This window comes from Pungitius pungitius, chromosome 4 (assembly GCF_949316345.1).
Source record: "Pungitius pungitius chromosome 4, fPunPun2.1, whole genome shotgun sequence".
In the NCBI taxonomy this organism is placed as follows: Eukaryota; Metazoa; Chordata; class Actinopteri; order Perciformes; family Gasterosteidae; genus Pungitius; species Pungitius pungitius.
Window position 1 is genome coordinate 25,705,176 of NC_084903.1, and position 15,453 is coordinate 25,720,628.

At 48.3% G+C, this 15,453-nt stretch overlaps 2 protein-coding genes across 5 annotated transcripts; both read left to right on the forward strand.

Annotated features, from left to right (window-relative positions):
• The first annotated feature begins 2,416 nt into the window (after positions 1-2,416).
• On the forward strand, positions 2,417-9,016 carry gpatch1 (G patch domain containing 1). Of its 4 annotated transcripts, none has more exons than XM_037448164.2 (20): positions 2,417-2,526; positions 3,541-3,675; positions 3,756-3,841; positions 3,930-4,090; positions 4,170-4,267; positions 4,819-4,871; positions 5,083-5,325; positions 5,401-5,551; positions 5,670-5,749; positions 5,814-6,030; positions 6,343-6,621; positions 6,708-6,886; positions 6,964-7,091; positions 7,178-7,257; positions 7,700-7,884; positions 7,962-8,217; positions 8,366-8,434; positions 8,511-8,623; positions 8,694-8,806; positions 8,892-9,016. In XM_037448164.2, exons 1-20 carry the CDS (start codon positions 2,457-2,459, stop codon positions 8,923-8,925), a joined length of 2,730 nt encoding a protein of 909 aa, XP_037304061.2. In that variant the 5' UTR covers positions 2,417-2,456; the 3' UTR covers positions 8,926-9,016. The 4 variants fall into 4 exon arrangements, with proteins under 4 accessions (XP_037304061.2, XP_037304070.2, XP_037304079.2 ...); XM_037448173.2 differs by having other exon boundaries at positions 8,697-8,806; XM_037448182.2 differs by having other exon boundaries at positions 8,547-8,623.
• Positions 9,017-10,411: 1,395 nt separating this feature from the next.
• Positions 10,412-15,424, forward strand: LOC119196059 (WD repeat-containing protein 88-like). Its single transcript, XM_037451454.2, has 11 exons — positions 10,412-10,507; positions 11,445-11,555; positions 12,359-12,447; positions 12,887-12,909; positions 13,286-13,348; positions 14,086-14,215; positions 14,298-14,482; positions 14,798-14,880; positions 14,956-15,024; positions 15,131-15,223; positions 15,294-15,424. The coding sequence occupies exons 1-11, from the start codon at positions 10,412-10,414 to the stop codon at positions 15,420-15,422; spliced, it is 1,071 nt and encodes a 356-aa protein (XP_037307351.1). The 3' UTR covers positions 15,423-15,424.
• The last annotated feature ends 29 nt before the right edge of the window (positions 15,425-15,453 follow it).

Here is a 15,453-nt window from a genome sequence, read left to right on the forward strand (position 1 = left end):
AGGGTACAAACCAAACAATGAGGAGTGAGCTGCAGCTTTAGATACCACATGCCACAGAAAAGTACTTCTAACTGTACTTCTAACTTTGTGACATGAATCAAGTCTCTTCTCTTCAGGGGGTGTGCAAGATTAAAATGATCCGAACCCCCCCCCCCCCCCCCCCCCCCCCTCTTACGATCTCCTCTTTCACTGTCCAGAGTATCTCCCTGTCTTCCCCCGCAGCTCCCCCCTACACAGGGAGCGTCCAGCCTCCCACCCCCCACCTGCCTCCCACCCCCAGCGACTGCCCCCACCAGTTTGATGATAAACAGCCCTATGAGCTCTGACAGGAGCTCTCTGTCTCAGTGACGGAGCGTTTTCTACTATTCAATCTGCAGAATGTTTGTGTTTGTGTGGACTTGTTTGGGGGTTTTGGGGGTTTAATGCAGTCTGCATGAAGGCATCCATGGACCTGACCCGACTGACCAGGAACCCCGGCCAGGTTTCTCCTGCTGTGGTCGTCTCACATTAAAAAGGTGTCCTCGGGCTGCAAATCTTCTCTCCTGAGACACGTGGTGTCTCACAAGAGGACGCTTTACATGATCCTCAATAACAAGAACGAGGATCTCAACGTGGTGTTTAAAATGAAGTGGACGGTTTTGATTAAGTCCTGTTTGTCAACTCTGACAATGCAGGATGTTTCTGTTGTGGCAGGGAGGGCAGAGGGTTAAAACCCTAATGACCATATATTCCATCATGTCATGTAGCTGAGGCTTTCATCCACAGCGACTTACAATAAGTGCATTTCAATCATAAGGAAACAAACTCAGAAGAACAAGAAACAACAAAGTACAATTTGATCAAATAAGCCAATGTACAACTAGTTATAGATAAGAACCATTATGAGTCCAGTTTGAGGTCTACAGTGTGTTAGTGTTTAGTCTGAAGAGGTGAAGGCTCTCTGTGGTCCTGATGTCATCACAGACCTCCTTCCACCTTTTAGAGCCCAGCATGTCCAGAGAAGACTTCTACTGATTACAACTAAGGCGAGCAGGAGGGACAAGAGGGGACAGTTGAGTCCAGGAGAGTGTGGCAAGGGGGGGGGGATGCAGAGTCCAGCTGAGAGAAGGATTGACGAAGTGAATGAAGGACGGGTGGGGGCCAGCAGGTGGTCAAGGGGATTAAGGGGGGCAAGAGGAGCCGGGAAGGAGCCAGGTGACGTCCGTTGAAGGGTTACTGTCTACAGATCTCTTCGGGGGGGGGGGGCTCTGCCACCAGCACCTCCTCAGGTGGGACGGTCACCAGCAGGTACGAGGTGGGGAGGGTGAGAGAATTCTTACGGGTAAGAAAGAAGGAGAAAGGAGTGACAAGGAGAAGTTCTCTCGCTGGGCTCGACATGGCAGCAGTAAGAAGGACGCTCTCTGTGTCTCTCTGTGAACATCAGTGGGATTGTCCCACACAGCGGGGGGCGTTCCATTTCCTTCTTTCTTTAACCACTTCTTTCCCAACTTCTGTTCTCTTCATCTTATACAACATCCTTCTTCTTACTTCCTCCTTGCCTTTCCTATATCCTGACCTCCTTCTCGCTCCATCTCCTCCTTTGCTTTACTTCATGTAGCATCTTATCTTCTTCTTCCTTGCCTCCTCTCCTCCCCTCCTTCTCTCCTCCTGGTTGCAATGTGTTGCCTCATGCAGCGGCAGATCAGAAGCAGTAAAACCTTTAGTCAAGACTTTCTCTCCTCAATCAGGAACATTTATTGCCAAAATATGTTAGATATACAAGGAATTTGACACGGCAGTTGGTGCATAACATTGGACAGTAGGACAGTGGGACAATGGAGGACAAATGACACAGTCCAAGGAAAATGCAGTTCAATTTACAATTTAGATCCACAGTATAAAAAAGAAGGATATGGGCTAGGGGATAAAAATAAAAGATTAAAAAGTTAAAATAAAATAGAAAGTTAACAATAAAGTGCACTGGCGAAAAAACCCTATTCTACACAACTGTGTTGTGAGTGTATGTGAAAGTGACAATATTTTATATTCTTTTATATTCATCTTTTTAATGTAGTTCTTGATACATGATCACTTTTGTGCTATTTATACACCACCCACCATGACATGTCCTCGTATGTCCGACAAACTTGGTTAATAAATGTTTGTGATTCTGACAAAGAGGAAGAGAATGAGCTGTGAGCCGAGAGCGCCACCTGCAGGCCACACGCTGCAGGGAACGCTCTCCAGCACGTGCTGTACGTCCCTGTAGTAATATATAGGAGTTATGTGTGTATTATGTATAATATATATATTATACATAATACACACATAACTCCTATATATATACACATAACTCCTATATATATGTATATTATACATAATACCCACACAACTCCTCCTGAATAGCAGAAAACAGTCTAGTTTTTGACTTTGTCCGCTTTGTCCTCCTGGGGCCACCGTAGTTACATTTTAGCATCATGGCGTCCGACGGAGAAAAGGACGAGGACTTCGTGAGTTACGGGACTCCTCTGGAGCCTCTGGAAGAAGGTGGGGTTACTTTTATAAGCCCTATAATCTTATAATCGGTACTTTAATAACCGGCAGCGGTTTCATATCAAGAGAAATGAAGCATGGGGGCTACAGCCCTCACTGGATGCTAAGCTAAGGAGCTAACAGCTCAGCCGCCTTGTTTATAACTACTTCCTTCACACATCGGTGCGTTTTATATTGTTACCGTTTATAAACACACTGTATATGGTCTCAGTTTATACTAATATTCGGATATCGAACCCCGGAATAAAGAGGACCAATGCGGTTTCGTCCTGGTCGTGGGAGGACGGAGCAGCTCTTCACTGTTTCTTCTCATCCAGTCTGTTATGGACCTGGAGAAGACCTTCTCACCAGCAGATCCCATCATATGATGGGAAGATGCCTTCAGATCACATGACCTGCCGTTCGGATGATGGGAACATGGCGACACTAAAACAACAGAGGGACACATGTACCGACCCGCATGCCGTAGGACTCAAAACAATAAGACCAGAACCCATGTTCCAGTGAGGCTAAAGGAGTCAGAGGACACACACACACACACACACACACACACACACACACGTTGATCCCATTGATTAGACTGCAGTGTCTCCTCTAGTTTCATACTTCACGGCAAATACAGAATCATTTTATGTTCATTTCTAAAGCGTGGCATTAGGACTCATCACTTTATTTCAGACATGCTGCCGTGTTGTGTCAGATTCCCAAACTGGTACCAAACCCAGATACTCCTGTGCAAGAGGAGGCGGGTCCATGTCGCTTGTCCCGTTGTGAAAAGGCATCCGACCACTTCCCCTGCCTCGGTTTGTGGGTGTCATGTCCAGGATGGTGAGGTGTATTCGGGTGGAGGAGGGTTTTCCAGCCACTATGAAGAGGTGTCTCTCCACACTGGTCCCCCGGTCGGAGCTGGTAATGGGCCCCTCCCCTGCAGAAGCTGTTGCCCCTGCGACCCTGGATACGCGGTAGAAGATGAGTGAATATTCACATACGGTTTTGTGCTTGGTGCAGACGAGCCTCTGAAGAAACCGCTTCCTCTACACGAGCAGACGGTGAAGGACGAGAAGGGAAGGTACCAGCGGTTCCATGGAGCCTTCACCGGAGGCTTCTCTGCAGGCTACTTCAACACCGTGGGCACCAAAGAAGGTGAGTGACCGGGACCTGGACCATCTGCTAGTTCTTCAGACCTATAGGTGTAATTCTGATGTTGTTGTTGTTGTCTGTAGGCTGGGCCCCGTCAACATTTGTGTCGTCACGGCAACAGAAAGCTGGGAAACAAAATGCCAGACCGGAAGATTTCATGGACGAGGAGGTGAATGCTGAAGGGAGCAGGCAGCTTGGACCTGTGCTGACGCAGGTTCAGAGGGACCGACTGTTGTTGTTGTTGTTGTTGTTGTCAGGACTTCGGGGAGCACGGCATCGCTCCCTCAGAGATCAGCACCAGTCAGGAGTTCACGTCGAGTCGCAGAGACGCAACCAGAGAAAAGGCGCGAGCCGTCAACGCTCAGGCGGCGCTGATACCTGGAGACACGCTGCTGGAGGAGCTGATCGCACCGAGCAGGTGAGCGGATCGGCCCGTGGGCCAGGTGAGTCCTGATCCCGACCCTAACCCCATCTGCGGCGCCTTGTTTCCCCCTCAGGTCGTCCATGGGGGTGGAGTTGCTGAAGAGGATGGGCTGGAAGGAGGGTCAAGGTGTGGGTCCTCGGGTGAAGAGGAAAGCAGGGCGACAGCAGACAGGTGAGAGGTCACATCAAGGTCATCCTACTGCTTCTTCTGGACATCAGTGTTCCAACACTCCTCTGTGGTTACTAGTGAAAAGTCACCTTTGGAGGTGGACTGTTCCTGATGCTATGATGGTTTTTTGGTCCGATGCAAGAAAAGAATAAAAGTTAATAAATGTGTTTTGTGATGTGGTTTTTATTGATGGAATCTCCTCTGCCTTTAGATTGCAGTATTACTTTGAGCTGAAAGTTCATGGTGTAACTGATGTGATTTGAATTTAGAGTGAATGAAGTAAGAAGCAGATGATCGTTTGGGGGTTTAGGGCTTTTACTCTTAAGCTCAGCAGGTTGCTCGGCAACGGGAGCAGCGGGCAAAGTTGATGATGCAAGCAGGTCAGAAGGCGCTGGGTTCAGCCCATGTGGTTGTTGGAGGACCAGCCCACGTAGACCAGAAGGTCCAACAAGGATGCAGCCTGAATGAGACTCCACATAGATTCATATGTCAAAGTTGACCTTCAGGTGTAGAAGATGTGTTTTTTGTCTTGTAATGTTTCTGTGTTCTGGCAGGAAGACCATACGGCCGCGTGCTGCCTCCTGCTGGATCAGAGGACTCTCAGGGGGTGAGACAGCTGGACAGACACAACAACACTAACGTGTCTTCTTGTTAGGAGGTCACATGATACATTAGGTTGTTATTATTGATCATGTTGAGTCATTATAAATCAATAGATTTGCATTCAGTCCTAAATGTGAAGCTACAAGTCAACAACAACAGTAAGAAATGACAATAACAATGATGGATTCAGATGAACGATCATCTTTTCTTCTCAGGATGAGGATGACGAGGAGTTTGCTCTAGCGGACGTGACCTTTGCCCCGAAGGATGTGACTCCAGTGGACTTTAACCCCCGGCTGGGGGTCCAGGGTCTTGGGTACCGCGGTCTGAACCCGGGTCTGGCGCTGCCGGGCCGTGGCGCCCCCGAGCACCTGGACCTTTTCCGGCCTCAGTCCGAGACCAGGAGCCGCCTGTTTGGAGACAGGGGGGGCTCCAGGAGAGGAGGCGTGGCCGGACAGGTGGGTGCTCCGCCCACTACACTCTGTTAGCAGAGACGCTGTAAATGACAATGCTGATTGACCTTTGACCTGAAGGCTTTTGGGGTGGGGGCCATGGAGGACGACGATGACGAAGAGGTCTACCACAAAGACTCCATGTCCCGATACGACACGGTGCTGGGGGGGGAGGAGCCTGGGGACGGCCTGTACGGCTGGACGGCTCCGCAGCAGTACATGAAGAAAAGAGGCAAGTCCACGAGGTCCTGCGGGCTCCGCCTAGTGACCCCCCCCCCCCCCCCCCAGAACAACACCACTCCCCTCTCTGTGTCCATTGTGGTACAATTAGAATATTTTGATGTTTGCAGAGAAAAGCAAAGACGCGTCGTACCTGGGAAAGATCCTGGAGGGATTCACTCTGGCCCAAAACCGCCCTGAGGACCAGATGGTGAGCATCAGTGTGAAGACGAGTGTGAACGTGAGCGCCTTCACTGATCCCATTCTCTGTGCAGATCTACCCCCCCCCCTCTCTGCCCAGAGACTACCGCCCCGTCCACCGCTTCCGTCCGTCCCTCGACGCGTTGGGCCTCTCAGGGGCCAGTCCTGCGCTGGCCGAGGCCCTGAGGGTCTCCAGGGGCCACATGGTCTCAGAGGAACCGCAGCATGGAGGGCGCCACCAGCTGGACTCTGGTCAGAGGAGGAACCTTCTGGGAGAAGACGCCCTGCAAGGTAACGCTCCATCTCAGGACAAGTTAGTCCCACTGTGTTAACTGAAGTATTTCCTTCCCTCCTCCGTCCTCCTGTGTCCTAACCTCCTGTGTCCTAACCTTCTGTCCTCTGACCTTCGTTCTCTCTGTCCCGCCGGTGTCCTTGATGATGCATCGATGATGTAATGACTGATTCTGGATGAGCTGCTACCACTTAAATGTTGATCTGAGTTGAAGTTCTAATGGGTCCAGTAGGATTTGTTCCTTTAATTAGTGTGAAGTCTGTACTGATCAATGTGTTTAATGCATATGTTGTCAATTGAATCCTGATCAGGTCCTAGTTCAGTCATGGAGCTTCTGAAGCCTGAAGATAGACAGCGACTTCTCGGCATGCGCGGCTCCTCTGGCGCGCCCCCCCGCCCGACCTCCACACCCACCCCCCAGGAGGCTGTGGAGGACGTGTCCTCCTCCGGCCTCCGGCAGCAGCAGGAGGCCCTGACCATGTGGAAAGGAGTCCAGACCTCCTCTCAGACCTTCAGGCCCTTTGAGCAGACCCCCAGCAAGCAGGCTCGCTACGAGCTGTACCTGGGCCGCCTGCAACAGGGAGATCGAGGTAGGAGGCTCCGGCCTACCCATGATGCACTGCAGCGGCCTCTGTCTGCAGGGCCGGGCGGTGACGGCCTGCTTTGTGTTTGTCAGACGGTCTGGAGCAGAGTTTGGACCCGGGCATGACGGAGTGGGAGCGCAGCAGAGAGAGGGACGAGTTTGTCCGAGCCTCCATCCTCTACAGACCCTCCTCCTCCTCGCTGTCCTCCCGCTTCACCAGGGCCAAGAGCCAGGAGGACCAGGACAGCGTGGAGGTCCAACGGGACCAGGAGGTTAGAGGGACTAAGTAAAAAAGAATCATTTTAGCACTGTGTCGTGCTTGTTGATGATCCGTTTGTCTGGTCGTCAGGGCGACGTGGACGACAAGCAGGCCGCCGTCAACATGAAGATGTTCGGTGAACTGACCAGAGAAACGTTTGAGTGGCATCCAGACAAGCTGCTGTGCAAGAGGTTCAACGTCCCGGATCCCTACACCGGGTACACAGCCACGTGCACACTGCCACGTGCACAGTACACATCACACTGGTACTGAAGTAGGTGATGAGCTTCTGTTGGTCCTGCAGGTCCGGTTTGGTCGGTCTTCCCAAAGTGAAGAGAGACAAGTTCTCGGTGTTCAACTTCCTGACGGTGACAGAGACGACGGGTAAGAAGCCTCTGTCCCTCTGTCCCTCTGTCCCTTGTGTCCACATGTCACTGACACCCGTAGACACGCGTCCCCCTGGTGGTGCTAATTAGCGATCGATCGTTGCTTGCTAACGGACTGGCTGACTAGTAAGGGAATGTGTGGAATGTGTGGAATGTGTGGAATGTGTGGAATGTGTGGAATGCGACAGACGGGAGGCTCGTTGTTTTTTATGTCTCGTTGTTCCGTTATCGTTGGCGCTGCTCCCCCCGTCGGCCCGTCCTGACTTGGTCGATTGAAAAGTAGCTTCTGGGCACCTCTGGTCTACAACAGACTCTAGTACTACTCATGCTTTAGATGATGGTTGTTGTTAATATTCAAGTTTGATTTGACATTTTTAGAACCATATTTTGCGACTTGTTCCTCCTCATTCCTCTCTCTCTGTTCTCCTGCTCCCTTTCAGCTCCTCCAAAGCCTCCAGAAGCTGGGAGGAGGTCTAGGTGGGACGTTTCAGAGGAGGAGAAGCAGAAGGACCCGCTGAGTGAACTCCTCGTAGCTGCTCGAAACCAAACCGGGATCAAAGTGGAGGGGGCCTCCTCCACCTCCTCCAGCAGCACCGAGCAGCAGACTGATGACTCCGTCACCAAGGTAACGTCCTACACTGATTGATCCTCCGGAGAGCAGGAACCAGAGCAGAAAGCTGCATGTGCTTTCTCTTCTTCCAGAGGAATCTAGAGGTCAATGAGGAGCAGGAGGAGCAGGAGGAGAGCAGGCCTCCGATGGATCTGTTCAAGGCCATCTTCGCAATTTCCTCTGATGACAAATCCTCCTCTTCTTCATCAGATGGAGAGGGCGACGAGGAGGAGGAGGTGAAAGAGATAAAAGAGGAGCAGATGGACCCACAACCACAGAACCTCTTTAGCATCACCTCCTCCAGCGTCACCTCCTCCAGCGTCACCTCCTCCAGCGTCAAGCACAAAGGTTTTCATGAATTAGTGTGTGTGTGTGTGTGTGTGTGTGTGTGTGTGTGTGTGTGTGTGTGTGTGTGTGTGTGTGTGTGTGTGTGTGTGTGTGTGTGTGTGTGTGTGTGTGTGTGTTTATGATGTTTATGATAAACATTCTGTCTCAGTTTCATCTCAGAACTCGGCTCAGGAAAAAGAAGAGTTTGGTCCTAAGCTTCCTCCACCAGCTGATCTCAGTGAGTCATCACTTGAACTCTCACCCTCTCACCAACTCACTCACTCACATCTATAATGGTGTTCTGGTCTGTGCAGCTAGAGGAGTCTCCTCCTCCGCCTTGTGCTCCCCAGGCAGGAGGAGCAAAGAGGAGAAGAAGAAGAAGAAGAAGAAGAAGAAACATCAGAAGCAACACAAGAAGGAGAAGAAGGTAGGAGGAGAAGGAGACGTCTGGTCTGCTGGTCGATTGCTCGGGTCTGAATTGGTGTTTTTCTCCCCAGAAGAAGAAACAGAAAAAGAACAAAGACAAAGCAAAGCTGCAGAAGAAGAGGAGCAAGGAGGGGGACAGTGAGGACCAAGCTGCTCAGGTGTCCACGCAGGAGCTACTCAAGAGGTCAGAGGTCACGTGATGATGTCAAGACAGCGGTTTAGTCTACTGATAAAAAGCATCTCGATTACCTGTCCGTCTCTCCATCCAGACTGAAGACCATCCAGTCCCGTGACACCTGGTGAAGAAGCGTGTCCTCTGTGTGGACCTCCGTCCCCATGGTTTCCCATCACCCCCCCCCTTTTGTTTTCATTAATAAAGTCTTTATCTTTTAATGTTTATGTCTCCTTTTTATAAAGCCTTTTAATGTAAACTGACTTAAGACAGAAGAACATGAGTTTATCACCTAGAACACCCGAATCCTCTTGTGTCCCACAGCACCTGAAGGGCGCAGTTGCTATGGTAACTGTCAACGCAACTGGAGCTAAGCTAGCTAACACTCAGACTTTTAACTCCAAATGTCTGAAAACATGGAGCCTTCAGAAGGTGAGGAGGAAGAGGAGGGAGGAAGAGAAGGGAGGAGCCAGGATGCCCAGGTAGAAAACTAATGTCAGTTAGCCCCTCTGTTAGCTCAAAGGCTAACGTCAGCGGTTATGCTAATAGCATGCAAGCTTTTTTTAACAGAAGAGCTGTTACAGCAGTACATCTTATATATATATATATATATATATATATATATATATATATACATATACATATACATATACATATATATATACATACATATAAGATGTACTGCTGTTACTGCTGTATATATTAGATATTTACTGCTGTTACTGCTGTATATATTAGATATTTACTGCTGTTACTGGTGTATATATTAGATATTTACTGCTGTTACTGCTGTATATATTAGATATTTACTGCTGTTACTGCTGTATATATTAGATATTTACTGCTGTTACTGCTGTAACGGTAGTAATACACATTTAAAATGTAAAATAAAGCATTAACATCGAAATGTTCTTAAAATACGAATAACGTTAGTCATAACACGGCCAGATGAAATCCAGCGTTCTGATTGGTTGAGAGCGAATCACGGGGTGCATTATTCAGCCATGTTGTACATGTAATTTATGGTTCATTTGTCCACCACTAACATTCACTCACAGTAGTCACAGCTACAGGAGCGATGTTGGGGTCACAGTTTTTTATAATCACTTTGATACTATTTTCAGAACCTTGATGTCATTTTTCAAAACTCTAGATACAAAACAGTCACCTGTAACACAGCTCTAATGGTCTAAACATCGCATTGCACAATCATATCTTTAAAGAAACCTTTCACTTGGTTTTCACATTCATTTAGGTCACCCACACACAAGATAGTGTCACTATGGGGCTTCAATATTACTGTACCAAATAGATGATACAGGTTGCATTATTGTACTAAATGTAAAAGTACTACTGTAAAAGAATAGTACACACACAGTGGAATCCCTGAACACAATGTGACTGTTATGAAATACAATAAAATCACAACGTTGGTTTATTTGAATCAAAGCAGAAAAAGAGCAGTTAGCTGCAAAACATGAAAAAACTCTTCTGTTCCTCAGCTGGGAGGGAAACAGGTTGGATCCCCTACATGAACATGTTCCTCAAGCCGGGCTGGTGGATCTGGCCACAGGTTCTCATCCACATCACCAAGGAGGCTTTCATCAGCCAAACGCCATGGTGAATCCAGGCCTGACACTGGTCTGCTGTGATGTCATCGCGTGCTTCACCCATGGCCTGGAGAAGGGTTACTGGTTCATGAAGGCACCTCTCGTACACCTTCCACCTCCATAAGGAGAAGAACTCCTCCATGGGGTAAAGGAGAAGAGGGGGGCAAATACAGGCTGGTACATTGTGCATGGGGAGGCAATACAAGGCCTGCTGTGTGAAGAAGTGGAACATGGGGCCGTAGAAACAGTGTCTGATAGAGAATGATGATCAGATGTTTTATCCACATATGATGACGTCCAGTTGGTTGATGGATCTCATTATTTTGAAACCTCATGATCTAAACCAGTGGTTCTCAGCTGGTCTGGCTCCGGGACCCACCATCCCCCCTTAATGACAAGCTGCGACCCAAATGAGGAACATTCTCAACTTCTAAAATTTATTCAAAATCAAGTTCATAAGCTGAATTTTATATTGTATATTCAGGATGTTTAATTATCCTAAAAACCCAAATGTCTCCCCCATATCAGAATGGTTTGACCCAACCTGGCACACGCTGCTGAAAACATGGACCCCTTCAAAATAAAATCACAGGAGGAATTCTTTTGTGATTTGTTTTTTTATTCTAATTTTTATTTTCCCATGCAGAGGCCCGCGACCCCATTAAAAACGGGTCTGCGACCCAAGTACTTCTCATTGAGATGTTGTATCGATTAATAGTTGGATCATTGGAATTAAATTAATGGACAACCATTTCAACCGTAACGGAGGACTTTCATTTTGAAATAGAAGTACTTTGATGTTACATTGAGTCTTATTGAACAGGTGATTGTAGTTCAATGAACAAATGATCTTGCAAATGAACATGCAATGTGATCATTGGTTGTGAGTTTTGAAAAATGGCATCACGGTTCTGAAATTAGAGGCAGAATGATTGTAAAAACGTGTCTTGCCCATGGATGGACTTACGGGTTTGCAAGGCCTGAGACGAGTGTCCTCCACTCACCAATCACGTGTCCATAATAATGTGTGTGATCTGCAGGTTCCGGTCAAACTGTTAAGGGCTCACAGCGATGACGTCAACGGGGCTCGACTCTGCTTCAACGACAGATTCCTCCTGAGCTGCTCCTCCGACCGCCGCGCCATCCTCTGGGTACTTATACACAAAGTACTCCTATCTACTAGTACTACTGTACCTTTAGTTAGTTAAAGTACTCCTCCGACCGCCGCGCCATCCTCTGGGTACTTATACACAAAGTACTCCTATCTACTAGTACTACTGTACCTTTAGTTAGTTAAAGTACTCCTCCGACCGCCGCGCCATCCTCTGGGTACTTATACACAAAGTACTCCTATCTACTAGTACTACTGTACCTTTAGTTAGTTAAAGTACTCCTCCGACCGCCGCGCCATCCTCTGGGTACTTATACACAAAGTACTCCTATCTACTAGTACTACTGTACCTTTGGTTAGTTAAAGTACTCCTCCGACCGCCGCGCCATCCTCTGGGTACTTATACACAAAGTACTCCTATCTACTAGTACTACTGTACCTTTAGTTAGTTAAAGTACTCCTCCGACCGCCGCGCCATCCTCTGGGTACTTATACACAAAGTACTCCTATCTACTAGTACTACTGTACCTTTAGTTAGTTAAAGTACTCCTCCGACCGCCGCGCCATCCTCTGGGTACTTATACACAAAGTACTCATCTCTACTAGTACTACTGTACCTTTGGTTAGTTAAAGTACTCATCTCTACTAGTACTGAACCTTTGTTTATTTTATAATTCTGAACTGGACTCTCTTGATTGCACAATGGATTATTTTGTGGTGCATTCTGGGATTTGCAGTCTTATTTGCTTTTACTAATAAGGTTATCTCTGAATGTTTATGCTGCATATAAATATAAAATGTTGAACACTAGTACCTCTACATAATGACCTTTGAGCTGTGCAGGACGTGGAGAGCTGCAGACCTCTGAAGGTGTTTGATGAACTTCACAGTAAAACCATCACGGAGTGCTCTCAGATCCCAAACACCAACAGGTGGGTCTTGGTTGGACAAGTCCACTATATTATGTAATTTATTTGAATGACTTATGTTGATTCCCTTGTTAAGTTCATATCTGAAATACTAACCTCCTTTATGATTTATTAGATGAGCAGCGGTGATAAGAGGAGGGGGCGAGTCCTTCCTTTGTACTTAACGGGATATCGGATATTTGAACTCACAGTTCTATTTTGAATAAAGGATGTAAAGAGAACACATGTCTGGAGAGAAATAATTTGAAACGAACATGTGACTCAGGAAGTGAAGTCCCAGGCACAGAATCAAGGAAATACTAAGGCAGGCCACCCCACCATTAGTCCCCTGGTCCACCTGTCCACCAAATTATTTGATTGGTCTTTGAGTCTGTCTGAAGTTATCTCTCTCTGTCTCTCAGGATGGTCACAGTCTCCTGGGATAAGATGATGGTGTCTACAGACCTCGAGACAGGACAGACTCTGGTGACATAACATGACATAATCACATGTACTGTACGTTGTTCATTCTGTACACATGGCATCCATTGTAGTCTGTCCATCCCGGGAGAGGGATGGACAGACTCTCATTGAGGTTTCTTCCTGTGAAGGTTTGGGTTTTTGGAGGATGTTGCATGTGTAGACTGTAAAGCCCTCTGAGGGAAATTTGTTATTTCCCATTTTGTGCTACACAAAATAAAATGAATTGAATCATTCCCAGTCGAGCTCATACACAATGATGCAATGATTCTAGTGAGCTGATTATTGACTCCTGTCTGCTGTCAGTGGAGGAGCAAACAGGCCGGTCTCCTGACCTCCTGCAGCTCTTCTTCTGACGGCCGGCTGCTGGTCTGTGCTTCAGATCCTCAGAACTGTGTCTCCATCAGCGAGGCCTCCAGTGGACAGACGCTGCACCTTCTCACCGGTAAGTCACAGCTATGCCACCAGGGTTAAGTCTGCAGTATGCCACCGGTAGGTCACTGGTACACCCCGGTACGGACCTGTAGGTCACTGGTACACCCCGGTACGTACCCCGTAGGTCACTGGTACACCCCGGTACGTACCCTGTGGGTCACTGGTACACCCCGGTTCCTGTAGGTCACTGGTACACCCCGGTACCTGTAGGTCACTGGTACACCCCGGTACGTACCCTGTAGGTCACTGGTACACCCCGGTTCCTGTAGGTCACTGGTACACCCCAGTACCTGTAGGTCACTGGTACACCCCGGTTCCTGTAGGTCACTGGTACACCCCGGTACCTGTACGTCAGCGGTACACCCCGGTTCCTGTAGGTCACTGGTACACCTCGGTACCTGTAGGTCACTGGTACACCCCGGTTCCTGTAGGTCACTGGTACACCCCGGTACCTGTAGGTCAGCGGTACACCCCGGTACGTACGCCGTAGGTCACTGGTACACCCCGGTACCTGTAGGTCACTGGTACACCCCGGTTCCTGTAGGTCACTGGTACACCCCGGTACCTGTAGGTCAGCGGTACACCCCGGTACGTACGCCGTAGGTCACTGGTACACCCCGGTACGTACCCTGTAGGTCACTGGTACACCCCGGTACGTACCCTGTAGGTCAGCGGTATGTTTTTTTTTCCCGGTACGGTACGTCTGTTTTACTTGTTTGCGATAGTGTGTTTTTTTTTCCCTACCAGATCATCACCGCTCCACCATCACGCGGTGTCGGTTCGACCCACGGAGTCAGCGAGTCGTCACCGTGGCGGCAGACAGAGGCATCAAACTGTGGGACCTGCTGGCTCAGAAAACCACCGTCTCCATCAACAGGTGATCAGCACACCTGATGCAACTTGGATTTGGTGCTTCCTTTGACTTCATGTCTTCATCTTGTGGTCTTCTTGTCTCTCAGTAACCACAGCAACGTGGTCTCCAACTGCTGCTTCACCAGCAGCGGGTACTTCCTATGCACTGCATCTTGGGATAAAAGCCTGAAACTGTGGGACCTGCAGGCAGGTGGGTTTCGATCTCATGGAGGAACGACGCTCCAGAGAGGCCATGAAGGCATCGTGAGCTCATGCTGCTTCTCTGCCGATGGTGAGAGTTTTTACTGCTGTAGTACATTAAAGAGTATTCTGTAGTACATTAAATAAGTCCATTAGTAGACGAGGGTCGCTCTAGTTTTGGTCATCTCCCGCAGACATTCTGTCACAACAATGTTGTTAGGTATCAGTGTTTTTGTTGGTGGGTATACGGGCGTGTACCTGCGTATCACGTAGACTACAACACGGTGTCTGTACCTCTGTAGTACATTAAAGAGTGGTTTGAAGTACATTGGTGTAGTATGTGTACCTCTGAGATGAAGTACAGTATCCAGTAAAATGTTTATCTCATAAACACTTGTTTCCATAGCAACCCTGTTGGTGTCGGGCTCTTACGATAGAACAGTTGCACTCTGGGATACGTGCTCCAGCAGCAGGACTCTGGTCCTGAAGGTGATTAAACATTATTCTTTCATTTAGAAGCATCAACATTTCAGCCCTGATGCCACTGACGCTTGTTTATCCCAGGGCCACTCTGATTGGGTGACAGATGTGTCAATCACTGCTGACAGGAAGCTGGTCGCCTCTGCTTCCAAGGTAACAAAAATGATTACTATTGGTCTTTTAATTCTGATCACTAATGATGAAGATGATTCTGTAGTACAGGTCAGGGAAGTTGTTAATGATGAGGATGATTCTGTAGGACAGGTCAGTGAGGTTGTGGAACATAGACAACATGGAGGAAATCCCAGAAGTAATGAAAAGCAGGAGGACTGATGGACTCCAGGTTCTCCAGGTCTGTCATCCATACTCGTCTGTTGGTTCCTGTGAAATAGTACTTGTTGTTGTTGTTGTTGTCGTCACAGACATGTGAGGAGTGTACAAAGTCGTTCCCAGCTTCCAGACTTCAGACCTCAGAGACGCCGACTCGTTGCGTCTTCTGCAGACTCTCATCTTCCTCCACCTACCGACCACAGCCTCCACCTCCCATGTGACTGTGAGCGGGGCTTAAGGGCTCACAACAGA

Excerpts from the sequence above, each read along its gene's own strand:
- gpatch1 (XM_037448164.2), top strand. The coding sequence starts at position 2,457 with ATGGCGTCCGACGGAGAAAAGGACGAGGACTTCGTGAGTTACGGGACT. Across the intron at positions 4,872-5,082 it reads GATCAGAGGACTCTCAGGGG|GATGAGGATGACGAGGAGTT; the intron begins GTGAGACAGCTG and ends TTTTCTTCTCAG. Across the intron at positions 7,092-7,177 it reads GTCCCGGATCCCTACACCGG|GTCCGGTTTGGTCGGTCTTC; the intron begins GTACACAGCCAC and ends TTGGTCCTGCAG.
- LOC119196059 (XM_037451454.2), top strand. The coding sequence starts at position 10,412 with ATGGTGAATCCAGGCCTGACACTGGTCTGCTGTGATGTCATCGCGTGC. Across the intron at positions 14,216-14,297 it reads ACCACCGTCTCCATCAACAG|TAACCACAGCAACGTGGTCT; the intron begins GTGATCAGCACA and ends CTTGTCTCTCAG. Across the intron at positions 15,025-15,130 it reads TGGTCGCCTCTGCTTCCAAG|GACAGGTCAGTGAGGTTGTG; the intron begins GTAACAAAAATG and ends ATGATTCTGTAG.